A 26387-nucleotide genomic window follows, 5' to 3' on the forward strand; every position below is an offset into this window, starting at 1 on the left:
GGGGTGTTGAAGGTCAACAGCTATAGCAGCATGGGGTTCAATCTCCATAGAGGCAGTTGGCAAATGCTTTTGTTGTTCAGTCATTGGCAATGCTCTTGGTAAGTGCCAATTTGTAGTTGACAGAAGCATAGTTAGCCCTATTAGAAATGGATTATCCCTTTGGGGGTAGCCTACATCCACGCAAGTTTTCACAGAGTTTATTTAAGCATCATCTTATCAAATATTTAAGTACAGACCTTTAAATACTAGTAAGAAGAAGACTGTAAAGTGAAATATTTTAAGCTCTTGATGTTTATCAAGACATTAGAGTAAATGTGAAATGTAAGTGATTTTTAAAAAGATATTTGTGTATCTTTTCCAGTTTTATTTTTTTCTGGACAGAAAACTGAAATCTTTTTATGAGCTGGCCTGGTTCAGTGTAGGATAGGCAGCAGGCATTGAGAGAAAGGTCCCGGGTTATGGCTTTTTCTGCAGATTAGCAAATTAATCTGCTCCCAGAATAGCTAGGGAGAGTCAGGCTATCCGATTAACAGGGTGAATTTTAATTTTTTCTATACTCCCCCATTTTTAAAATGAAATTTGCATTTTATAAAACAAATAAAACAAATGACTTCTAAATCAGGACAAGAAAATTCTCTTTCGGGATAAGGAGAAATCACTGTGTCTACTTTTTTGGAAGTTATGGGTAAATTAGATATCATTCATAGATAAATATAAAATATATGCTTTATTCTTTTCTGATCTATTATGTGTAAATAATTTAGAATTAATTTTACTACATTTTTCTCATCAAAGCTTTTTTTAAAAACTAACTTCTGACAGTCATGTACCCACTGCTTTATTTAAAATGGATAACTAACAAAATCCTATTGTATGGCATATGGAACTCTGCTCAGTGTTATGTGCCGGCATGGATGGGAGGGGGTTTGAAGGAGAATGGGTACTGTTTACATATGGCTGAGTCCCTTCCCGGTTCACCTGAAACTATCACAACATTGTTAATCAGCTATATCCCAATATGAAATGTTTTGGTATTTAAAAAGAAAAAGAAAATTAACTCTAATAGCCATTTAAGAAATTACTATTGTTTCTCTACTACTTAGTTTCAATACTATTCATATTGAACCATATGAATAATCTTGGTTTGTAATTATCATCAAATTATTCTAACTTGTAAAAATACTTATGTCCAAAAAAAAAAAAAAAAATACTTATGTCCAATGTCCGCTTGAAGGTTATCTCTCCTTTAGATTTTTCTGCATTTTTTAAGAATACCTTTCTCATCCTCTTTTTACTATAAAAGGAGATCATCACTCAATTGAATCCTACCAGGTCATTCTTCCTTCCTTTAGTGATTAGATGTGGCTTACTTTACCTCTGTTCTGGAAGCATGAAATAAGGCAATGATTACTGCAATATGATAGTCGCTAGTGATAATATTAATAGTAGCCCCTAGCAACTGGGGCTTGCCTGGTGGCTCAGATGGTAAAGAGTCTGCCTGTAATGCAGGAGACCTGGGTTCAATCCCTGGGTTGGGAAGAAGAGGATTAACTAACATGTTTTATCTAAAAAGATGTTAATATCATTTATTAACACATATATGTGGAACCTAGAAAGATGGTACTGATGAACCTGTTTGCAGGGCAGTGAAGGAGACAGAGACATAAAGAGCTGACTTGTAGACACAGAAGAGAAAGGAGAAGGTGAGGCAGATGGAGAGAGTAGCACTGAAACGTATACATCATCATATGTAAAATAGATAGCCTGCAGAAATTTGCTGCATGAAGCTTGGAGCTCAAATCTGATGCTCTGTGACAACCTAAGGGTTGGTATGGGGTGGGAGGTGGGAGGGAGGTTCAAAAGGGAGGGGGCATGTGTATATTCATGTTGATGTATGGCAGAAACCAACACAATAATGTAAAGTAATCATCCTCCAGTTAAATTAATTAAAAAGATGCTATAAAGTTATATCTTCAAATCTGAAGAAAATTTCTGCCAGACCTACCAATTTGATGTATTATCCCCCCATGTCTTCGTTGTGTGTCCAAGATGAATTCTTTCTTTAGTGGGACTGAAGTCCTATGAAGAAAGCATATGATGTTTCCTGTTGGAGCCCTGTCAAGTAGTGAGAGGTTGTGTGATATACAGTTTTGCATATCTGAAGTTACCAGGTCATCTCACTTTCCATCCTGTGTGTTTCCATGTAATCTAACAAGTGTTTAATGACTGTCCGAGATGGAGAGGAGCAAGATACTAAGAGAGAGAGCCTTACCTATATCGTAAGGGCTGGGAGCAGGCTGGCCGGGACAAGTCGGGATAGAATTGGGAAAGGCTGTGAGTTCCTCAGTCTGACCTTTTGTCTGATGTTTATTGAATCAGTTCAAGGCATGATTTCAACAGGCAGAGCTGACCGTGCAGGCCACGTGGCAGAAGTTTACACAGGTGACAAGGGTATTGAGAGACTTAGTGGACAAGAGATGGGCAGGATCCATGGACCAGAATCCATACAGATGGAGGAATAGTGACACAGGGCTGGAAAGGTGACTGGGCATATTATGAAGGGCCTTAACAGGGAACTTTGTATTTAATTCAGTCAGCAATGGAAAGCTAATGGAGCGTTTTAATCAGAAACTCTGTCCTGATTAGAGCTGGAAATGTTATCTATTAATCTCGCAGTGAGTGGGATGTGTGATTATAGATGGTTATTAGCAAAGGCTGGGAGTTAACCACATCAGAGGGTATCACCTCATGGTCCAAGTGAAAGGTACAAAGGTCTGGGAGCTGAGAAGGCTGGTGCCACACCCCTCCCACGACTTTTTCCTGTTGACACGTACCATGCCCATCTAGCCTACCTGATGGCTTCCCACTACAGGCACTCACATCTCCAATGGGGGTGGTGGGGAGGGCCTCCTCTAGCCTCAGAAGGCTGCTGAACCTGTATGAGGACAGACCAGGTGCCAGGGGGTTAATCTCCACGATGCCTTCCACCAATGGTGAAGTTAACTGTGCGTGCTTAGTCGCTAAATCGTGTCCACCTCTTTGCGACCCCATGGACTGTAGCCTGCCAGGCTCCTCTGCCCATGAGATTTCCCAGGCAAGAATACTGGAGTGGGTTTCCATTTCCTTCTCCATGAAACTAACTGGTGGATCAATAACCCTTGCCACTCGGTTGAGATAACTTTGAGCTTTGTTCAACAGTCTCCCAAAGTGCCCCAATGGGATTGAGTCCCAGTCATGCACAGCCACAAACTGCTGGCTGACATTCTTGATTGCTTCCTACCCTTCCTGACTCACTCACCACTACCCTGCTCCCACTTGCTGCTATACTTTCAAATGAACCACTCATCTTTGTCCCAGGGGCCTTCTTAGAGAATCTAACATACCAGGTCTTTACTCGAGTAGAAAGAAGGGCTTGCCTGTGTGTCCTGCAAAGATTCTGGAGAGGAAGAAGCTATAGGACTTAGAAGTGTATTGACTGTGGGTTAAGGGAAATGAAGACGGCAATGTCACCTACAGTTTTAACTAAGAAAATGCAGACGTCATTCATAGGAAAATGGGAAGTTAGGGGAAGCATTAGGAATTTTCATGAAGAGATAAAAGGGTTTGCTCTGGGGCATTTTGAGTTTGAAGTACAAACAGGACTTTACTTCTAGAACTTTGGAATTTGCATCTGGAGCTCAGAAGAAGGAAGACCATGGAGATTCAGGTTTAGTTGCAGCTGAAGGCAACAGGAGAAGGGGCAGCGGAGGATGAGATGGTTAGATAGCTTCACCGACTCAATGCACATGAGTTTGAACAAACTCCAGGAGATAGTGAAAGACAGGGAACCCTGGCATGCTGCAGTCCATGGGGTCAGAAAGAGCTGGACACTACTGAGTGACTGAACAGCAAGAGGTAGTTGATGAAGCTGTGAAGGTAAACAGGACCTCCAGGAACTGGGTGTGGACCAGAGAATGAGCAGATGCAGGCCTATGACAGAACTTCCAGAACTGAATTCTCCCTTTTGGGGTGGTAGGGAGAATGACAGGAACTGGCAGGAAATGGAAAGCCAGCAGCCAGAGGAGGACGGGACACAGTCATCATGGGAGCCTAGGAAAGGGCTGGCACCAGGCAGGTGATGCCAGAAAAGCTCTGGGTGTGCTGAGTTTCAAACTGCTGGGAGCTTTGATCTGTTAGGGGAGTGTAATTTCCTCGGTTTTGTCTCATCACAACAAAAATTTGAAGTGATGGACGTTAAAGCCGTTGGCGCATCACAGCTCTCAGATAGTGTTACAGCACAGTTTTATTTAGATAAAGGAAAATATATCCTTGAGGTGTGAGGGCATGCATACCCAAAAGATGCGCAGAGAGGAGAGAGAGAGAGAGAGAGAGAGAGAGAGAGAGAGCATGCATGCGTGGGAGAGAGACCCCTGGCCCTTTGGCTCCTCTTTTTATATGTTTTTTCCTCCCCTTGGGCCTGCCCTATGTAATTGGACTAGCCAGGAGTGCTGTTTGTTCTACCTGAGGTCCTCACTCCGGTTCTCGGACCTTCCTTTGTTCTATTTTCACGGGCTTTTCCCTTCCTTGTCTTTTAGCCACCACCATTCTGGACTCCTTTTTTCTATTCTAACTACCTAACATTCCCCCCTCAAGAGATGGGAGGCCCAATTCTTTGGGAATAGGGGCATCTAGGTCTTTCTGGCTACTTCCTGCTGAACTGGGATGGCGAGGGCCATTGGACCTCCCCCTTTTTCTAGTCTCAGGCCTCGGAGTCCTTATAGTGGTGTCCATCTAAGGGTCAGTGATATTTTCCGTGGTCAGCAGTAGTTTTATATATCCTTGTTGAACTGGCACTGCATGTTGTAGCTTGTTGACCTGGGCAGAGACAAAATGGGTTAGACAATTGATAATACATGGAACAATCATAAGCAGCATCAATATGGCATAACAAGGACTAGTAGGGGCATTAGTCAACTCCAAATTCCCATTGCCAGGATGGCTCAAGTCCCTTCTTATTCAGGGATCAGAAGATCTATCTGTTGTCTGTTTTGGAGTACAACCCCTGCCAAGCTGTTGGCTCTTTAGAGCTGTCCTGAGAAATCTTATCCCCAGAAACTAGATTTTGGGGGTGTTCATCAGAATGGCACTCATTTGTAGTTCTGAATAGGTATCTGAGATTTCCCAGGGACTCACAGGTGTATTGAGTGTCCTCTTCTGTTTTCTTCCACGGCTTGACTCGTGAGTAGTGAATCCAGGAGTCATGTCCTGGTACTTTGACTGCTGTAGGGGTAGAAAGTATTACAAGGTAGGGACCCTTTCCATGTGGGTTGGAGTTGAGCCTTTGGGGACCCATCTTTCCAGACTTTAATTAAGACTTGAGTCTCTGGAGCATATAATGGTGACTCCTTAGAATCTTTTGGGTCCTGGTTCACACCCCACAAGTGTATATCCTGTTGGAATTGACCAATGGCCATGGTATAAGACTGGAGAGTCTGAGCCTCTGGACCTAGGAAGAGGTCATTGACATAAACAAAAGGTCTCCCATATAGCATTTCATAAGGACTAAGACCAACCTGTTCCTTAGGGGCAGTACAGGTGTGGAGGAGAGCTATTGGTATGGAAGCTCCCTTCCATCCCAGGGAGGTCTTCTGGGTTATCTGTTTTATCACTGATTTTATGAATTGGTTGGCTCTTCCTACTTTTCCTGAAGACTGAGGCCTCCAGGCACAATGGAGATAATAAGTAATGCCCAATGCTTTAGAGACCCCTTGGGTAACCTTAGAAGTAAATGATGTCCCATTGTCACTTTGTAATGACCTGGGCAGACCAAATCTTGGGATGATTTCATGGAGCAAATTTTTTACCACCTTCCTCAGTCCTCTCAGTCTGGGTGGGAAAGCCTTCAATCCATCCTATGAATGTATCTATCATGACTAGTAGGTATTTATACCCTTGAGAAACTGGCATCTGGGTGAAGTTTGTCTGCCAGTCCTCTCCTGGGTAGGTCCCACGTCATTGGATGGTCTGGGCCAGCTGTGGTCTTTGAGCTCCTTGGGTGTTGTTTAATTGGCAAGTGGGATAAGAGGAGACCACTTGCCTTATAGTCATATAGTTGGACTACCTTCAAGTCTAAGGATTTGATCACCATATTTGATTGGGGACCCTTGGGTGGTCAAGTGGCCTCTTTCTTTCCAAATAGCAGCATGTGCATGTAGCACCAGAAAGGGATACTTGGAGTCAGTGTAAATGGCTATTCTTTTTCCTTTTCCCAGCTCTAAAGCTAAAGTCAGGGCTATGAGCTCAGCTAATTGGGCTGAAGTACCTGGTAGCAAAGGTTTAGCCTCTGGTCTCAAAATTGGAGACTACTGCATATCCGGCTCTTCTTTTTCCATCCAAGACAAAGCTGCTTCCATCAGTGTACCAGATTTCCTCAGGATTGGTCAGAGAATATTCTGACAATCCCTCTCAGGGTTTTGTCCATTGGTCCAAGGTTTCTAGGCAAGAGTGAAAAGGGAGAGAGCCCTCGGGGGTAGGCAGGAGGGTGGCTGGGTTAAGAACCTCACAAGGGGATATAGTGAGGCCTGGATTTTCCATCAGTACTACTTGATATCTGAGGATTCTTTGATCAGACATCCATAAATGGCCTCTCCCATTTAGGAGTTGTTTCACTTGGTTGGTGGTAAAAATAGTTAGTTTGCCCTCAAAAGAGAGTTTTAAAGCATCTTCTATCAGGACTGCAATAGCTGCAAGGATTCAAAGGCAGGGAGAGATTTCTTCCCAATAAGGGAGGAGGACAGTCAGGGACCACTAGAAACTGGTGGGAAAATATTTGTTCGTCCCAGCAACAAAGTGCTCAGGTGAATCTTTTTGTAACTGTTTTTTCTGTAGCTCCCAAAATGGTACAGGTTTGGGAGGAGAAGGCTCCAGAGTAGGAGGTCAGGACAGAGTAGGCGGCCCCTGTGTCAACCAAGAAACTCTCAGCCCTACCTGCCACATCCAGCTGCACCCTCGGCTCCAGCCCCGTGATGGTTATCTGTGACAGACGGGCTGGTTGGAGCAGGCCACGTCAGTCCTGTTGAACCATCCTGAGGGAAGGCTCGTCACTTGACCTTGAGGCTCTTGGGTCCCAAGGGCAGAGTGCTGCCCAATGTCCCAGTTGATAGCATTTATAGCACGCCGTTTTAAGAGACTTGTCATGGTTGGGACACTCTTTGGCCCAGTGCCCCGTCTGCCTACAGATTAGGCATTTGCCTCGTGCCTTGTCCTTCAAGGACTCGGGGTTTGCCATAGGGTTTCCCTGGAAGGCAGCCAGCATGTGGGCATGCCTTGCTCTTTCCTTTTCTCCCTCTCCCGAGCCTTAGCCTCCTTCTCCTGTTCTCTGTTATAAAAGGTATTGGTGGCTGTCTGGACCATCTCATCTAAAGAGGCAGCAGAGTCCTGCTGCTGTAGCTGTTATAACTTTATTCTGATATCTGATGCACATTGGGACAGGAATTTGTCCTTTAAAATCACCTGTCCCTCGTAAGAGTCTAAGTCCAGATTGGTAAACTTTTGGAGGGCCTCTTTTAGCCTTTCCAGAAAGGCAATGGGGTTCTTGTTGGGATCGTGGGTTATTGCTGAGACTGGGCACAGTCCTACAAGTAATAGGCTTCCTTCTATTTCCATGGGTGGACTTCCTTACGGGTGAGTCTTTCTGAAGCTTATCCTACCCAGTACTGTTGCAACCTGAGAGCCAGGCGTCCCTGGGTCAGGGTGCAGATCCCCAGGCAGACTGAGGCATGACAGCCTCCTGGAGACTGAACCCCTGGGCAAGGTTGAGGCAGGTTGGTGCCTCCTGAGAATTGGGTCCCTGGGCAGGTTGAGGCATGAAGACCTCCTGGGACCCCTGAACTGGCAGATCCCCAAGCAGGTTGAGGCGTGACAACCTTTTGAGACCCAGATCCCTGGGCAGGTCAAGGCAGGTTGACCTCCTGGGACCTCCAGGCTGGAGTTGGGCATCCCCAAGGTCTCCAGTGTGACCAGTGCTGGATAAGATTAAGGGGTTGTAATTTTAACTCATTGCCAGTTTGTTCACCACAGATGGGAATAGGTATCATGATGTAAAGCAATCCAAGCCTGTGCCCTGAGACTCGGAACCTGGTGAAGCAGTCATAAGCCTTATCCTCTTACTGCTCTAAGGGATTGTAAGTCACTGATTTCCTGCCCCCCCACCCCCACCCCAGTCCTCCATAAGAGCAGGTTAGAGTGTCTCCAATGGTAAACATTTCATTGTCATAGACCCACTTTAGGTAATAACAGAAGTAATGACAAAGGAATGGGTTATCTGGCCCTGTTAGGGGCATTAAAGTATTTTAATAATAGGCTGGGTGGAGCGATGTTGCCTACAGGGGGCAGGGTCCTGGTTGTAGGAGTTAATAATTGGCTTAAGAACAAATTGGTAAGAGGCAACAGACCAGATGTTCCATAAAAGTGGAGTGAAGATTTGATCTGGAGGTATGTTTGTAACTTTAGGAGAAGGGTGGTAAGGGTTTGGGCCCAAACGGCTTGCAGGGTTAACTCCCAAAGTGGCAAACATTATCCTGGGAAGCCCAACTGCCTTTGAAGGGATGCCAACTGATGGACTTCTAGCAGGCATTGTGTGCCTGTCGCCTGCCCTAGCAGGTTCACTGAGAGATGCTCATGTTGCACATGTTGTAGGAAACATGGAGGATGAAGGGCTGGAAGATGGAAGGTGGAAGATGAATATCTAGAGGGATTGGATATTATACAGTATTTCCCTCCCAAGGGTCAGCTATCTTCTCCAGAAGACTGTAGAGGCAACATTGTGGGCCTGGACGGGGCTCTGGAAAAGAGTATGAAACAGCAGGGAAGGGGTCCGGGCACAACTTTTGAAAGAATGACATAGCACAAGGGCATAACATCAGTCAGTCAGTCAGTCAGTCAGTCGCTCAGTCGTGTTCGACTCTTTGCGACCCCATGAATCGCAGCACGCCAGGCCTCCCTGTCCATCACAAACTCCCGGAGTTTACTCAAACTCATGCCCATCAAGTCGGTGATGCCATCCAGCCATCTCATCCTCTGTCGTCCCCTTCTCCTCCTGCCCCCAATCCCTCCCAGCATCAGGGTCTTTTCCAGAGAGTCAACTCTTCACATGAGGTGGCCAAAGTATTGGAGTTTCAGCTTCAACATCAGTCCTTTCAATGAACACCCAGGACTGATCTCCTTTAGGATGGACTGGTTGGATCTCCTTGCAGTCCAAGGGACTCTGAAGAGTCTTCTCCAACACCACAGTTCAAAAGCATCAATTCTTCGGCACTCAGCTTTCTTCACAGTCCAACTCTCACATCCATACATGACCACTGGAAAAACCATAGCCTTGACTAGATGGACCTTTGTTGACAAAGTAATGTCTCTGCTTTTTAATATGCTATCTAGGTTGGTCATAACTTTCCTTACAAGGAGTAAGCGTCTTTTAATTTCATGGCTGCAATCACCATCTGCAGTGATTTTGGAGCCCCCCAAAATAAAGTCTGACACTGTTTCCACTGTTTCCCCATCTATTTCCCATGAAGTGATGGGACCGGATGCCATGATCTTAGTTTTCTGAATGTTGAGCTTTAAGCCAACTTTTTCACTCTCCTCTTTCACTTTCATCAAGAGGCTTTTTAGTTCTTCTTCACTTTCTGCCATAAGGGTGGTGTCATCTGCATATCTGAGGTTATTGATATTTCTCCCGGCAATCTTGATTCCAGCCTGTGCTTCATCCAGCCCAGCGTTTCTTGTAATGTACTCTGCATATAAATTAAATAAACAGGGTGACAATATACAGCCTTGATGTACTCCTTTTCCTATTTGGAACCACTCTATTTTTCCATGTCCAGTTCTAACTGTTGCTTCCTGACCTGCATATAGGTTTCTCAAGAGGCAGGTCAGGTGGTCTGGTATTCCCATCTCTTTCAGAATTTTCCACAGTTTATTGTGATCCACACAGTGAAAGGCTTTGGCGTAGTCAAAAAAGCAGAAGTAGATGTTTTTCTGGAACTCTCTTGCTTTTTCAATGATCCAGCGGATGTTGGCAATTTGATCTCTGGCTCCTCTGCCTTTTCTAAAACCAACTTGAACATCTGGAAGTTCACGGTTCACATATTGCTGAAGCCTGGCTTGGAGAATTTTGAGCATTACTTTACTGGCGTGTGAGATGAGTGCAATTGTGTGGTAGTTTGAGCACTCTTTGGGATTTCCTTTCTTTGGGATTGGAATGAAAACTGACCTTTTCCAGTCCTGTGGCCACTGCTGAGTTTTCCAAATGTGCTGGTATACTGAGTGCAGCACTTTCACAGCATCATCTTTTAGGATTTGAAATAGCTCAACTGGAATTCCATCACCTCCACTAGTTTTGTTTGTAGTGATGCTTTCTGAGGCCCACTTGACTTCACATTCCAGGATGTCTGGCTCTAGGTGAGTGATCACACCATCGTGATTTTCTGGGTCATGTACATCATTTTTGTACAGTTCTTCTGTGTATTCTTGCCACCTCTTCTTAATATCTTCTGCTTCTGTTAGGTCCATATCATTTCTGTCCTTTATCGAACCCATCTTTGCATGAAATGTTCCCTTGCTATCTCTAATTTTCTTGAAGAGATCTCTAGTCTTTCCCATTCTGTTGTTTTTCTCTATTTCTTTGCACTGATCACTGAGGAAGGCTTTCTTATCTCTCCTGGCTATTCTTTGGAACTCTGCCCTCAAATGGGAATGTCTTTCCTTTTCTCCTTTGCTTCACTTCTCTTCTTTTCACAGCTATTTGTGGGGCCTCCTCAGACAACCATTTTGCCTTTTTGCATTTCTTCCATGGGGATGGTCTTAATCCCTGTCTCCTGTACAATGTCATGAACCTCTGTCCATAGTTCATCAGACACTCTATCAGATCTAGTTCCTTAAATCTATTTCTCACTTCCACTGTATAGTCATAAGGGATTTGATTTAGGTCTAGTGGTTTTCCCTACTTTCTTCAGTTTAAGTCTGAATTTGGCAATAAGGAGTTCATGATCTGAGCCACAGTCAGCTCCCGGTCTTGTTTTTGCTGACTGTATAGAGCTTCTCCATCTTTGGCTGCAAAGAATATAATCAGTCTGATTTTGGTGTTGACCATCTGGTGATGTCCATGTGCATAACATAACATAAACCGATTAAAATCATTTGGGTCCAAGATGACAAATCAAATTCAAGTAAACCTTAATCCCCAATCTGTAAGCTAAATGACACACCCAGAGGTGGCAGGACAGCTCCAAGGCACTGTCAAAAGACAGAAGAGTGGATGGTTCCCCAATGGTTGGGGTGATCCTCCCACTCATTAGCATATGAATTCACCTAGCTTGCAGATCCTCGCCAGACTGAATTCCATGGTGGAAGCACTTGCTGTCTGCAATGGCCCACACTCTTTAGAGTGTGCTTCTCTGTGAATCCTAACAAATCCACCTCTTACCTATTGCTGTGTCTCTCACTGAATTTTTGCAATGAGACATCAGAGCCTGATTTTCATTAGGTCCTGAAGCCAGGCATCATAGGTTTCGGCCAGGTTCAAGTCCCAGGAGAGAGGAGCTGAGGAATGGGAGGAAAAAGCAGTGGAAAAAACATGCCAAGGAATCCCCTTCACAGCCTGCCAGAAAATCTGCTGAATACCTGACCTGTGCTCAGTTTTCATTGGCTTGATCCTTGGCACAAAGAAGATTAAGGACAGAAGAACCCCCAACAGCTTGGGTACCAGCTTCTGGGGCTCAGCAGAGAGTGGAGCCTTTGGGACATACTGAGAATTAGCCTCTCCAGAGTCCCTCAGTTATGCCCACTGCCGCTCGCCTGCTTGCGGGGGGTTTCGAGGAAACAAGGAATGAGAGATTGTAAAGGAATTAAGATTTCCTTAGGCATATGTCCCTCCCGCCACAGGAGCGAGGACCTCCTACCTTAACCGGAGGTCTTCTGGAATCTGAGACTGAGCCATGTGAGCTTTCTGCTGAGTTCGTTTTTCACTGTTCCGGTTTCCAGCTCGCTGGGCTTCTTGTCCCCTGTGCTGCGTTTTCTTCGCGTTCCGCTTCTACCGTGGGAGCTTTTGCCAAGTTGGGCTCCTGCTTTGCTTGGCCTCCTCCTTGTGGGGCCGTGCCGAGGTTGTTTCAGCCAGGTTAAATCCGAGTCATGGCACCATAGATGTTAGGGGAATGTGTAACTTCCTCGGTTCTGTCTCATCACAACAAAAATTTGAAGCGACGGACGTTAAAGCCCTCGGTGCATCACAGCTCTTGGACAGTGTTGCAGCTCAGTGTTATTTAGAAAATAAAGGAAAATACATCCTTGAGGTGTGAAGGCATGCTGACCCAAAAGATGTGAAGAGAAGAGAGAGCGCACGTGCACAGGAGAGAGAGAGAGAGAGAGAGCATATGCTCGTGGGAGAGAGATCCCTGGCCCTTTGGTTCCTCTTCTTATATGTTTTTTCCTCCCCCTGGGCTTGCCCTATGTAAATTGAGCTAGCCAGGAGTTCTATTTGTTCTACCTGAGGTCCTCACTCCGGTCTTCGGACCTTCTTTTGTTTTATTTTCTCAGGCTTTTCCCATCCTTGTCTTTTAGCCGCCACCATTCTGGACTCCTTTTACCTATTCTACCTACCTAACATTTCCACACCAGGGTTATTGGTTTCCAACTCAGTGTAATCCATTGGGAGAAAAACATTAAGGGAAAAAGAAACTCCTATCTCTGAGGGTCCCAGATATCAAATTGATTATTAAATATCTCATGGAATCCTAGTGCTTTATGAGAACTAGTTTACTTACTACAAACATAAACCCTGAGCTTTGCTACTTTGTGACTTTTAGCAAATTTCCCAAGCTTACCAAGCTTTGGTTTTCCCACTTGTAAATAAGGAAGCAGCTGCTATCCACAGGCATTCCTGGCACTAAGATCCTAATAATTTTCCCTAGGCCATGTTTATCATACCCTAGCTCCGTGTGTGCTTTCCTGGTGGCTCAGTGGTAAAGAATCCACCTGCAGTGCAGGAGATGTGGATTCGATCCCTGGGTCAGGGAGATTCTCTGAAGAGGGAAATGGCGACTTATCCTGGTATTCTTGCCCGGAGAATTCCATGGACAGAGGAGTTTGGTAGGCTACAGACCATGGGGTTGCAAAGAGTCAGGCATGACTTAGAGATTAAACCACCCCCACCAACTCTGTGTGTATGTTCATGTATCTGTGTGTGCAAGTGTATATACCCACTTACACACTTACTTCACTTGAAGCCTGAATAACAAGAATATGTGTTGGTAACTGTTTATATTAAATAATACAGAAATTTTAAAGCTATGCAGTGTGAATAAACACAAATACAGTGAAAATGCTAAAGAAGGATATTTTTTTCACCTGAATTCTTTTGACAAATTCTGCAGTTACTATGAATAAGCATGGTAGTAGACATTGGTCTGTTTAGATTTTACATTGAATTTATGCCCCTCAAATGCATTTAATCACAAAGTATTTTTGGAAGTATCTCAGCTTCATCATGTGTTAGCTGTTCATGAGTTTACAGGAATTATTTAACCTCTCTAAACTCAATTTTCTATTAATAACTCAGTTTCCTAGATATAATAGGATCTTCCTTGGGGTTTTGTGGGCACAAATTTAATTATTCAATGAATGTTAGCCATTGTAAATACTGTCAGGTTAACATTTATCTTTTGGAGAGTTTTATATTTGCAGATCTCAAAAAGATGGTAGTAGGCAATAGGAGTGTTTTAACCTTGAGTTTAGTTGGAGGGATTAGTGAAAATTGCAGTTTTCTCAGACTACACATTAGTGATTGAATGGTGGGTGACACATAACCTTCCAGTCATGTTTTATTGGAATGTTACCATCCGGTTTGTACAGATAACTGGTTTCAGCATTTTTTATTAGGGCAGTTACCAGATTTATCTCTTTGTTGTTAAATTTCTAGTTATTTTATCTCATGCATACTTTATTCATACACACACTCACACATATATTGTACACACAGGATTGCCCTCTGCTCCCAGATCTCAAATAAAGCATCTGTGAAGCTTTTCTGCTGGAAACAGAGGCCTTATTGATGGGGTTCACATGAAAATCATTTGTTTTAATGCATTATGTATTGAGGCATAATCAGCTTTACATATTTTAACATTTTAAGTGTCTGTTTTCAGTGTAGCGCAGCTGGGGTTATATGGAAGTATTATCAAAAAAGAAAATATCTAATTAATAAAGCAGACTGCATGTTGCTTGATCTAGAGTGAAGGCAGTGTCAGAAAAAAAATCACACTCCTTCACTGGTAGACAGCACTCAGGTTATACCCGAGCAGAAAGGAGTTCCGGTTTAGATTTTTTTGTGGATTATTGAAAACCTTTTTTTTGCTTGATTGTGTGTTTTTTGTTTTTTTTTTTTTTAAATAAGAATTACTTTGGGGCTTTCCTAGTGGCTCAATGGTAAAGAGTATGCCTGCCAGTGCAGGAGACAAGGATTTGATCCATGGTCCAGGAAGATCCCACATGCCATGGAACAGCTAACCGCGCCCCCCCCCCACCACTGCCGTATGCTGCAGCTACTGAAGCCTGCACGCACCTAGAGCCTAGCCAGATTAGCCCCTGCTCGCCACAACTAGAAAAAAGTCTACACAGCAACGAAGACCCAGCACAGCCAAAAATAAAAATAAATAAAATTATATATTAAAAAAAAACAATTGCTTTGGCTTTGTCAGGCCTAAGTTGTTGGTTTCCTATAAAAAAGTGTCATTCTCCACTTTTTCTTCCTAAATTGACTCCGTTCTTTAGTTAGAGACACATTTGAATAGAGTACTGCATATCTATCTAATTTAAGGTATTTATATTGGTCTTGTCCCGTTTCCCTCCAGGCTTCCTTCTGTGATCAGAGTCTTTTGTTAGTGCCAATTCGGGTAGTACTGACTCTAAATGGCATAAATTTGAACTGCAAGACAGAAATTGAAAATTATCCTGACTCATATAGTATGTGCAAACAAAGGTCATTTTCTCCTAGTTATGACTTTTTGCTCTTTTTTACATTTCTGTGTTATACAAATGATTCCCCTCCCAATTTTAATTTTTGTGCTTTACCTGTCATTGCTTGCAGACGCCAAGGACTTACTGTTGCTCAAACACTGAAGACTTGGAGACAGTCATTCACCACGTCCACAGTCTGTACCCTTCTGCTCCATTTCTGGCAGCAGGAGTATCAATGGGAGGGTAAGATTTTTCCTTTCTAAAATGTCCTGGAGGGAAGTGGTCCTAGTGCCTGCCTCTTTCAGATGACCATAAGCTACATGGACATTTAAAAGCAAATGTTTGTGTTTCTCATATTTCATCACATGTGGTTGGATGAAATGTTAGTCGCTCAGTCGTGTCTGACTCTCTGCGACCCCATGGACTGTATGTAGCCCACTAGACTCCTCTGTCCATGGTATTCTCCAGGCAACAATACTGGAGTGGGTTGCCATTCCCTTCTCTAGGGGGATCTTCCCATCCCAGAGATCAAACCTGGGTCGCCCTCATTGCAGGTAGATTCTTTACCATCTGAGCCACCAAAGAAGCCTAGCCTCATTTGTGCTAATTTTTTTTTGTGTTTTTTGTGGTTTTTTTGTTGTAGTAATAGTGAGCTTTAATAAAAAACAAAATTTTTATTTTATGGCATTTTGCTGTGCTTCGAGGACCTAAACCATTGTCCAAAATCAGCAAACACATGGAAACAAAAAATATTTTTTCTTAATTTTGTAGTCAATTTATCTGTCAATTTTCAAAAGGTCTTAGGAGCGTGCTTACTTGAAAATGAACAGCTTTACAAATGATAGGCACTGAAAAATTGGCTCGAACCATAGTTTTTTAGATTCTGATAAACATAAAACTAAGAAGGAAAGAATACGTTTCTTACATTAGCATGGAAGGTCGGACTTGACCTACTAAAAGGGAAGAAATCTGAATCAGTGCAGAAAACCCAAACAAAAATCTGTGAATTGTGCTGAAAGGAAAGTATTTCACTTTTTCCTTTGCCCCATAATGAGAATCTTAAAGGACAGGGTGGCAGCTGAACTTTCTTCCCTTAATCATATAAATTCTTGAATTTTTAAAAAGCCAGACTTTATGTAAACAGGCCCTGATTCTTTATTCAGAGGCTCCTGGGAAATGCCTATTCTTGTCGAGATGAAGTCTCATTGCCTGAAGGCAGAACTTGACCATTAGCCTTTGCAGCTGGTTGAATATTAATGTCTTGTAAATTGTTGAAAGGGAAGTCCCCTTTCTAGTTGCCTAGCACTGTGACATGTTCCCAAGTGGGTTTACCACTCTGGGATGTGGTTTACAGCTTGACACATTTTTTTTTCCTTTTGGAGATGCAGCAGACAAAAGCATCTAAGACCCTTATGCCCAGACTGGGTAATCCCCACGCCTGTTATGCCTGGGACCAAGCAGCGGTTTGAGCCAGAACTAAGTCTCACCAAGGAATCCACACTGCTCGAGACTTGGTCACATTCCAGTCTCCTAATGGGTTCCTAGACTAGCTTTAAAAATGTTCAGAAATTTCCAAGTATATATAAGAATAGAAAGAGTATAATGATTCCTCATATATATTCATCACCCCAGCTTCAGTGACTGTCAACTCAAGGATAATTTACCCTCCATTCCCTCGACTCTGATTACATTAAGATAATTTTTAGACATCATTTATAGAGATTTCTGTGTCTCTGACAGGTACAGTCTCTTAAGAAACAATAACAACCCATCATAGTATATTATTACACCTGAACAAAGCTAACAGTAATTCCTAAATGTCATCGAATATTCAATGTCAGTATTTCATTTTACTGACAATCTGTTGGCTGGTTTTTACAGTTTGTTTGAGGCATAAGCCAGATAAAGTCCACATATGGACAGATTATGTCTCTTAAATCTCTTAATCTGTGAGTTCTTTATTTTTTTTTCTATCTGCCTTTTTTTTTTTTTTTTTGGTGAAAAAATGGAGTCTTTTTCTTATCAAAGTGACACGGTCTTTTTATGGGGTAATAACTTGACATTATTTTACTCCTGAGTAATAACCAAGAAATGTCCCACCTACTCGGTCACAGTTATTCCTGGTGTCTCCTGCTCCTGTGAGGTTCATTTCCAGCTCTTTCAATTTGCCCATTACTCCAGCCTCACAGAAACCTCTGACTGCCAGCCAAAGAATTGGGCCACCACAACTAGACCCTGGAATGACCCCATTGCAGGAGAGAAGCATTATCCCTTAACTAGCTTAGGGAGCCATGTACTATAAAAAAGAGAATGTAGTCATTATGAAGAGTTGTTCTCAAAAGGGAAATCTCCAGCCTAAGGTCTCTGCTCTGGATCAGGAAATCACTGAAGGAGATTCTGACATGATGGAAATGCTGAAGCTCTTGGTTTTTGGCATCTGTCCAGCCTGCAGGTCACTCAGCTATAGCTGGGATGAATTTCAAAACACAGCGTGGAGCCATTTGTGTCTTTCTGCTGTAACATTTCCAATAAACCTCGTCCAACAACAGCAAAAATACCCCCCAAAAACAGCAAACCCTGAAATCTCCATTTTTGATCTAGTATCTTATCTCATTCACTCTGTAAGCCATCTGGGTTGGAAAAAAAAGAATGAGAGAGAATTTTTACTCATTTCAGAACCTGGGCAATTGGAGAAATAAAGAATGGAAAACAGGAGAAAGAGAATTTATACTATTATCCTTTCTCGTAGTTGTCAGTGTCAAACTTGGATTTCTGGTGTCCTGTGTTAAATTCCATTCTTGTCCCTTTTACCAAAGTAAAACTAGAGTAGAATCAGGAAAAATGAGAACAAAAGGAAATGAGGAAAATATGTGAAAGGAGATAAGGAAACAAACAGCAGGAGGGAGTAGGAAAAGAAAACAAGTGACTTTAGGGGTTGATTGTGCTGCCACAATTCAGGCAGTCTGACTCTGGACAAGGGGCCCCGAGGCACTGCTGTAGGGAGCAAGGCGTGCCTGTGTGCCCAGTGGCTTCAGCCGTGTCCAACTCTGCGTGACCCCAGGGACTGAGCCCGCCAGACTCCTCTGTCCATGGGATTCTCCAGGCGAGAATACTGGAGCGGGGTGCCAAGCCCTCCTTCAGGGGATCTTCCCGAACCAGGGATCAAACCTGCAGCTCTTAAGTCTCCTGCATTGGCAGACCAGTTCTTTATCATTAGTACCACCTGGGAAGCCCAGGGAACAAGGATGCATAGACAATTGGAATGGCCACCCAGACCAATTACTCCAAATCTCCAGGTGAGACCCAGAAATCAGAGTTGTTAAAACTCCTCAGGTGATTTTGGTGTGCCAACACATTTAAAAACCACTCCTTGTGATCTCTCCCCTGTGCCAAAGCATTGGCAAACCACAACCCGGAGGCCAAATCTGACTGTTTTTGTGCAAGAGCTAAGAATGGTTATTATATTTTTCAATGGTTGGAAAAGAAGAATTATTTCACAACATGTGAAAAGAATATGAAACTCAAATTTCCATGTCCATATATAATATTTTATTGAAACACAGCCATGTCCATTCCTTCACGCATGTCCACGGCTGTTTTAAAATACAGTCACAGGGTTAAGTATTGATGGTTGTGACTGAGATTTTAGGGCCACCAGAACCCGTTTGCTTTGTGGCCCTTTATAGAAAAAGCTTGCCTGAAACACCCCTCCCATAGTAAGTTAAATACTCAGCTAGGGGGTGGGGGGCCAGGGAATTGCAAATTTTTAATAAACCCCAATATAATTTTCAAAAAAGAAAACTACTCTTACGATGGGTTTTCCTGATGTTTTACCTCAAAGAAAGATACACATTTAACTAACAACTGTATGCTTTGTCCCGTTCTCAAATTCCCAATCCATATTTATCCATTCTCAAGATAAATATGTGAATAGAAGGAAAGAAGGAAGATATTTTCATGGTTTTCCAAGATAACAGGGGTTAGACAACACTGGTTTCTATGTTTATTCTCTGTAGTTAAAAGTCCACAATTAGAAATAGGATGTCTTGTGATATAGAACAAATTCATCACTGTGTTTTGTTTTTCCTCATTTTAGAATGCTGCTTTTAAATTATTTGGGCAAAATTGGACCAAAAACTCCTTTGAAGGCAGCTGCAACTTTTTCAGTTGGTTGGAATACCTTTGCTTGCACGGAGTCACTGGAGAAACCACTGAACTGGCTGCTTTTTAATTATTATTTGACAACTTGCCTCCAGTCTTCCGTGAATAAGTAAGTCATTTTAAACACCTAATGTCACCAAATTTTTTGGAGTACGTGCCACAGTAAAATGTCTTAAAGGACAACACTGCTAATGTATATATATATATTTGTTATATGCACTATTATGTTATATACTGTAACAAAATAATCCTTCTATTGTCAATATGTACAAAAATAAAAAGATTTTATGTATAAGCTAAAAATATAGATAAGAGCTCTGATGTTTTCTTTCTGTACCACGAGGTAGCTTGTACAACCTCTAGGCTCTGTGCCCCATTTTGAAGATCATCATTTCATCACTGTTCTAAGTTATTCTAAAAGAATAAAAACATTAGTATTGAATGTGTTGAATAACTATGGGCTATTTCCCTGGATTTTCTGCTTGTCGCTAATCTTATTAGTACCTAATTCTCCCCTGGGTAGTAACTAATGTGTTAAAGTGTTTTCAGAGCTGAATACTATGTTTTTTAAAGCTTGTGTTATGAACATAGTATGTTTTAGAGATTTAGGAGCATGCCCATAAAATATGGATATTCTCAGCCCCCACAGTTCTTGACATTACCAAAATATTATCTGTGAATTAGTTTCTTGCGAAATTGTTTAGGTATCTTCTAACAGTTAAACAGTATGATAACAAAGAACATGGGATGTTTCTGTTTATTTTTTGATGACCATTACTGGGCATTTTAAAGTGAATTGACAACTTTAAATAAGAAGTAAATTTGCACATAACTTAATTGAAAACCATTGTTATCCTGAAAGTTGACATGAGACGTCGTCAACTTTTTGGGGAGTTCCCAGGCAGTCTAGTGGTTAGGATTCTGGGCTTTTACTGCTGTGGCCCAGGTTCAATCCCTCATCAGGGAACTGATATCCTGCATGTCTAGTGGCACAGCTCAATTTTTTTTTTTTTTAAATGAAAGAACAACGTACATACTTTAATTAAAAATTACTTTATTTAAAAAAAAAACTTAACCTATTCATTTTTTTTTTAATTAAAAAAATTTTTAAAGAACAACCTCTTTGTTACATCACAGATGTTGACTATAAAATATTGCTAGGAATACTACAGAATTATATTTTTATTCATGGTCACTGAAACGGAGGACAGTAGCAAGAAAAGTGAAGAGGAAGATTTGGATTAAAATAAGGGTTATACAAGAAAAATGACCAACATTTAAAAACAGGTACACAAAAATATAAATCCTAATTTTCAGTACACCAATTTAAAGAGGACGATAAATCTTCAGTTGATTTACCCAATTGAAAGCTTCTGGCTTCAGTGGGGGCCTTTTTGGCCAAATTGGCTTCATGGCATCAGTGTACAGGTACAGTTTGTTATGAAACAACACTTTTGTTTACTATTGCACAACTGGTCGCTTCTTCCATAATTAAGAAAAAAGTACCTTTAAAAAAATGTCTTCAGGTGCTTCAGATGCTGTATGGTATCACTTATGTACAGAATCTAAAAAATACAACAAACTAGTGAATAAAACAAAAAAGAAGCAGACTCCCAGAGAGAGAACAAACCAGTGGAGAGAGGGGCGGACGGAGGGGCAATACAGGGGTAGTGGACTTTTAAAAAGATGCAGGAGACACAGGAGACGCGGGTTCAATCCCTGGGTCCAGGAGATCCCCTGGAGGAGGAAATGGCAATCCACTTCAGTATTTTTTTCTCAAAAAATCTCACAGGCAGAGGAGCCTGCAGGCTACAGTCCAAAGGGTTACAAAAAGTTGGGACACAACGGAGTACACACAGTATTATGTATAATGAAATCATATGTATGAAACTTTTCAAAATGGTAAGGCACTATAGAATTTAAAAGACTCATTCAATAAAAGAAATAATCTTTAAACAAGAGTCTTCAGAACAAATACCAATATATTCCTGTTATGTCTGATTAAGTAAATATTAATATTTTGTTGTTGTTTATTGTTATTTAGTTGCTAAGCCATGTCTAATTCTTTGCAACCCCCTGGACTATAACCCACCAGACTCTGTCCATGGACTTCCCAGGCGAGAATACTGGAGTGGGTTGACGTGCCCTCCTCCAGGGGATCTTCCCGATCCAGGGATCAAACCCATATCTCCTGCACTGGCAGGCAGATTGTTTACCACTGAGCCACCAGGGAAGGTCAATAAATATTTTATTGAGTAACAACTTTATGTCCTGTGCTAAGTTACTTATTATTAGGTGTGTTTGAGATGGGAATGACCTTAATTTTTTTATTTTTGAAAAATTTTTTTTTCCAGGCACCGGCATATGTTTGTAAAACAAATTGACATGGATCATGTCATGAAGGTAGGAGAGAAACTTTATGTAATACTTTTATTTCCTCTTTTGATTCCAAGAACATATATAGTTGGTTTCTGTTTTTCAGGCTAAATCCATAAGAGAATTTGATAAGCGATTCACTTCTGTCATGTTTGGCTACCGGACAATTGATGACTATTACACCGATGCCAGTCCAAATCGTAGACTGAAGTCAGTAGGGATTCCAGTGTTGTGTCTGAATTCTGTGGATGATGTTTTTTCACCCAGTCATGGTAAATTAACATCTTTGTATACATTTTGACATGAATCAACTGTTTAAAAATAATGTTCTTTGTGGGAAGATACAGTAATAAGAAACAAAATGTCACTCATATACTGTTTTACACTGTGATAAACAGAAAAAAAAAATAGCTTGATACTCATAATTTAGTATCTAAATGTTTCAGATCACAACATTTTCATATATTCTTCTCTAGTCTACTGTGAGAGCCTCAGAACAAATTATGGCTCTCAGTATTTTGCTTGTATTCATTCTTACAACCTTTCCTTCTTATCAAATACCTGTTCTTTGGACAGGCTATGTTACAGTATCTTTACCTCAAGAGTACATTGACATTGTTTGCCTTTTCTTCCTGAGGTTCTTAATCAGAAAGCTTTGGAATATTTCTTCCCTTTTAAACCTAGAAGAGAGGCTTGAGACTTTATTAGTAAGATGTCCTTGGATAACTCAATGAATGTAGCACATTCAGACAATAAAGTCATATTCGAAGGGAAAGAGTTTGTTTCCCCCCTGGATACTGTATAGAAGAAAATTATGCCCAAGTTAACTTCCTCACTCTCTTAATTCAAGATATATAGAATTTTGTAACAAAGATATACGTGCCTGTGTTCATACATTAAAGCAATGTATGATGCCTAGCAGTAATCACACCCTTCTTAAGGATCAATAGATTTGACCTCTAATTTTTTTCTAATGAAATTTCACAAAGCTTTTTATAAAACTTTTTCTCCTTATTTCTCCCCTAAATACTTTAAAAACATTTCCCCCAAGTACTTTATTAAAATAAACTATTCTGAGTAAAAACACAGCACATATGTATTGCCAAAATTTCATAAAATCCCCAAAGTTTTTTTAAAATGTCACTTTACCATCTCTCTAGGGGATATCATTGTGTGATTTATGATTAAACCACAAGTGGTTTTAGATGGCTGGAACTCTTGGTCTTTGACCACAAATCAGAAAATTAAACTGTGACCTTTTTTTTTTGGCTAGGTTGTGCAGCCTTATGGGAATTTAGGTCCCCAAACAGCAATTGAACCTGGGTGCATGGCAGTAAGCACATGGAGTCCTAACCACTGGACTACCAGGAAATTCCCTAAATTGTGAACTTTAATATATCAGTTGAATAACATGGAGATTGTTTAGTTTATTTTCATTGGATTAAGGAAGTCTAGTATTTCTCCATCTGTTTTTATATTTCACAGGTCCTTCTTCCACCAACAAAAATTTCCCAGCATTTAACTTGTTTTGACCTTCCTGGTTGAAGTTTAGACTCATTATTTCTTATTCTTTCCCAAGCCACACTGAAAATAGTGGACAATTGTCTGCATTCTTAGAACACAGGCAGCCAACATCTTTCACATGACTCCCATGGCCCAGCCTTTTGTTCTTCTGACATGACTGTAACTATCAGTGTGTTAGAAATTCCTGAGTGTATCCAGAATGTGAAAGTGGGGCTCTTAATAATTCCATCAGAGATGAATGAAGCACTTTAAATCTAAGCCCTTAATATAAGATGAAAAAGGAAAACCAAAAATAGTATCAAGTCATTTCATCTGCCCCTCCGCTGAAGTTCTCACATCTGATCCCAAGATAGATGTTCTGTTTTAGGTGTAGCTGGATGGATAAGGATCTGAGTTCAGGACCCATTTAGGACAAGGACTTGGCTTCCTAGGCCTTGATTTAGGGTCTCTAGGTTTATTCTTCAAAGAATGTAGTGAAAGGTCGGTTTAGAGCATCACCTAAACAGGCAGTTGGGGTCCTCCGGCAGCCCTTTCTTGAACTGGTCTCAGTTGTCCCCCAGTAAAATTACCTTCTGTTCCACTGAATTTCCCTGGTGGCTCAGACGGTAAAATCATCTGCCTGCAATGCAGGGCACCTGGGTTCGATCCCTGCGTCGGGAATATCCCCTGGAAAAGGAAATGGCAACCCACTACAGTATTCTTGCCTGGAAAATCCCATGGACGGAGAAGCCTGGTAGGCTACAGTCCGTGGGGTTGCAAAGAGTCGGACATGACGGAGTGACTTCACTTTCACTTTCCATTGAAGAGTGTGGAGTAGGGAGAGCTTAACTATAAATAAAAATTCAGAGAAGAAAAAATATAATCACCAATGTTTTACCACCCAAAGATAAACACTGTTACCACTGGGGAGTATTTTATGCCATTGTTTTTTTGCTATCTATATATGTTTTTATAAATCGTATCTATAATTTTGGATTCTTAACAGAGCCACCAATTGGCCTCAGGAATCTAACTTCATGTAAAGTTAACCAAAGTCATACATAGTGAATTTATAACTCTCACAAAGGTGATAAGATTTGTTTGTTTTTTTCCCTTGGTGTAACGCCTAAGTGGGAATCTTACAATGGAAGTATTCACAATTTCCTGAATTCTTTAATTTCTCAAAAGAAGACTAGGCCTGTACTTTTGTTATAACCAACCGATCGATTCTTCCAAAAATGATCCAGTACATGAAGGTGAACATGAACTGTTAGAAGAATATGGGTGGTTGATATTAACGACTTATTTGATTAGCCATACTCATTATGAGTATTTGTTTAATGGTGTTTTGGTTTAAAATGATTAGAAATGATAAAGGTGCACACTTTTCCTGACAACACTGTTAACATATGTTTTTCTCTCTCCTTCCCTTCTCTTATCCACCCTCCGCCCGACCACCCCCCATTTCCATCAAGCTATTCCAATAGAAACTGCAAAGCAAAACCCTAATGTTGCTTTGGTCCTTACTTCTTATGGAGGCCATATTGGTTTTCTGGAGGGAATCTGGCCAAGGCAGTCCACCTACATGGACCGAGTCTTCAAGCAGTTTGTGCAGGCCATGATTGAACACGGACATGAACTCTCAAGCAAGTAGTTCTTCAGGTGCTCTTTGTCTGAACTACCGTATGTAAGGGCAGCTCGGCTTAGTGCACAACTCTTGACTACTGTATATAAAGCAAATAAGCCAGCAGGTGGTGAAGAGGTCCAGAATGACATGCAAAAACTACTTTTTTTGAGAAACAAACAACTTTCTCGCAAGAAATAAAATATAGATTTAGATGGTAACTTACGTAGATTTTATTTTTACTATGCCTTACCAAGTATGACCTTAAATAAAGTAGTACAAACATGGAATTGCACTTAACCAAAACTATGGTGTATGTAAAAAGATTTTAATTCCTCAGGGTTTTAATTTAGGCTAGTATTTTTTTAGATTACTTATTTTAGGTGATTTATCGTACTTTAATAATTATAATAGGACTTTGATTATTTGAATGTAAGTTATAAGTTGGCACATTCCTAAGGGTATTTATACCTAATGATGGTAACATGAAAACTGAAATAAGATAAAATACAGTGTGCTAAATCTTTTATGTATCTTAACTTTGAAAGGCAAATGCAAAAATGTTAGACTGACTTTACATGCTCTTTTACTCTGATAATATTAAATTAAGGCTGACTTATGTTTTATAATGATTATAGTTCACATGATTATTTTTTAAATAGTATATGTGCATACATATATATCATTATATGAAATAAATTCTACCATTTTAAATTGTTCATTTGTGAGTTTTTATCCAAAGAAAAGTAATCCCTAGAAAGTAATTTATGGTCATTTCATAAGTGTGTTAGTAACAAATATTAAAACTGTTTCATTTCACTGATTCCAGAATATTGGGCTCCCATCATTAGTTCCAATTAAAAGTACTTTCAGCTACAGGAAACCCATCTGACACTGATTTGGGAATAATAATATTTAATTATCTTGCATCACAAGAAGTCTCCAGGTAAGCAAGGCAGGGCTGATACAGATGTTCATCAGTGTCATCAAAAAAAACAGGCTCCTTCTGATGCCACATCCCTGGCAGTCAGGATAGCTAGTTATCTCCTAGACACAAGATATAAAATGAACTCTGAAATTCATATGTAGGCAAATGACTGCGATACACTCAAGCTACCAGACCTTAATGTTGGGCTTGCCAGGTGGCACTAGTGGTAAAGAACCTGCCTGCCAATGCAGGAGATGTAAGAGACACAGATTCAATCCCTGGGGTGGGAAGTTCTCCTGGAGGAGGGCATGGCAACCCACTCCATTATTTTTGCCTGGAGAACGCTATGGACAGAGGAGCCTGGCGGGCAATAGCCCATGGGGTTGCAAAGAGTTGAACATGACGGAAGCAACTTAGCATGCAGACACAAGATGGCAGCTCACACATCACGTTTGTATTCTGAGAAGGAAAAGGCAGGAGCAGGGCCAGACACATTAAATTACAAGAGAGACCATGTTGAGGAATCTATCCTATAGAAAAGCCAGCACAGGTTTGTAAAGATACAGACTTGCTGCAGCTTTGGACATTCAGGATAACCTATTTCGTAAAGGAATGGACAAATTATGACATCCACACGGTCAGTATCAGTTCAGTCGCTCAGTTGTGTCCGACTCTTTGCGACCCCATGAACAGCAGCACGCCAGGCCTCCCTGTCCATCACCAACTCCCGGAGTCTCGGCAAACCTATGATGCCATCCAACCATTTCATCCTCTGTCGTCCCCTTCTCCTCCTGCCCTCAATTCCTC

The 26387-nt window shown here is 41.4% G+C and overlaps 1 protein-coding gene across 1 annotated transcript in view; it reads left to right on the plus strand.

Annotated features, from left to right (window-relative positions):
• Nucleotides 1-25369, plus strand: part of ABHD3 (abhydrolase domain containing 3, phospholipase) — a 56762-nt gene extending 31393 nt beyond the window's left edge. The window contains exons 5-9 of the mRNA XM_043444357.1: nucleotides 15119-15231; nucleotides 19085-19258; nucleotides 21504-21552; nucleotides 21632-21797; nucleotides 24504-25369. Of these exons, the coding sequence (XP_043300292.1) occupies nucleotides 15119-15231; nucleotides 19085-19258; nucleotides 21504-21552; nucleotides 21632-21797; nucleotides 24504-24682 (681 nt within the window). The 3' untranslated portion in view covers nucleotides 24683-25369. The remainder of the gene's footprint in view (nucleotides 1-15118; nucleotides 15232-19084; nucleotides 19259-21503; nucleotides 21553-21631; nucleotides 21798-24503) is intronic.
• Nucleotides 25370-26387: the final 1018 nt, after the last annotated feature.

Source organism: Cervus canadensis, chromosome 23 (assembly GCF_019320065.1).
Source record: "Cervus canadensis isolate Bull #8, Minnesota chromosome 23, ASM1932006v1, whole genome shotgun sequence".
In the NCBI taxonomy this organism is placed as follows: domain Eukaryota; kingdom Metazoa; phylum Chordata; class Mammalia; order Artiodactyla; family Cervidae; genus Cervus; species Cervus canadensis.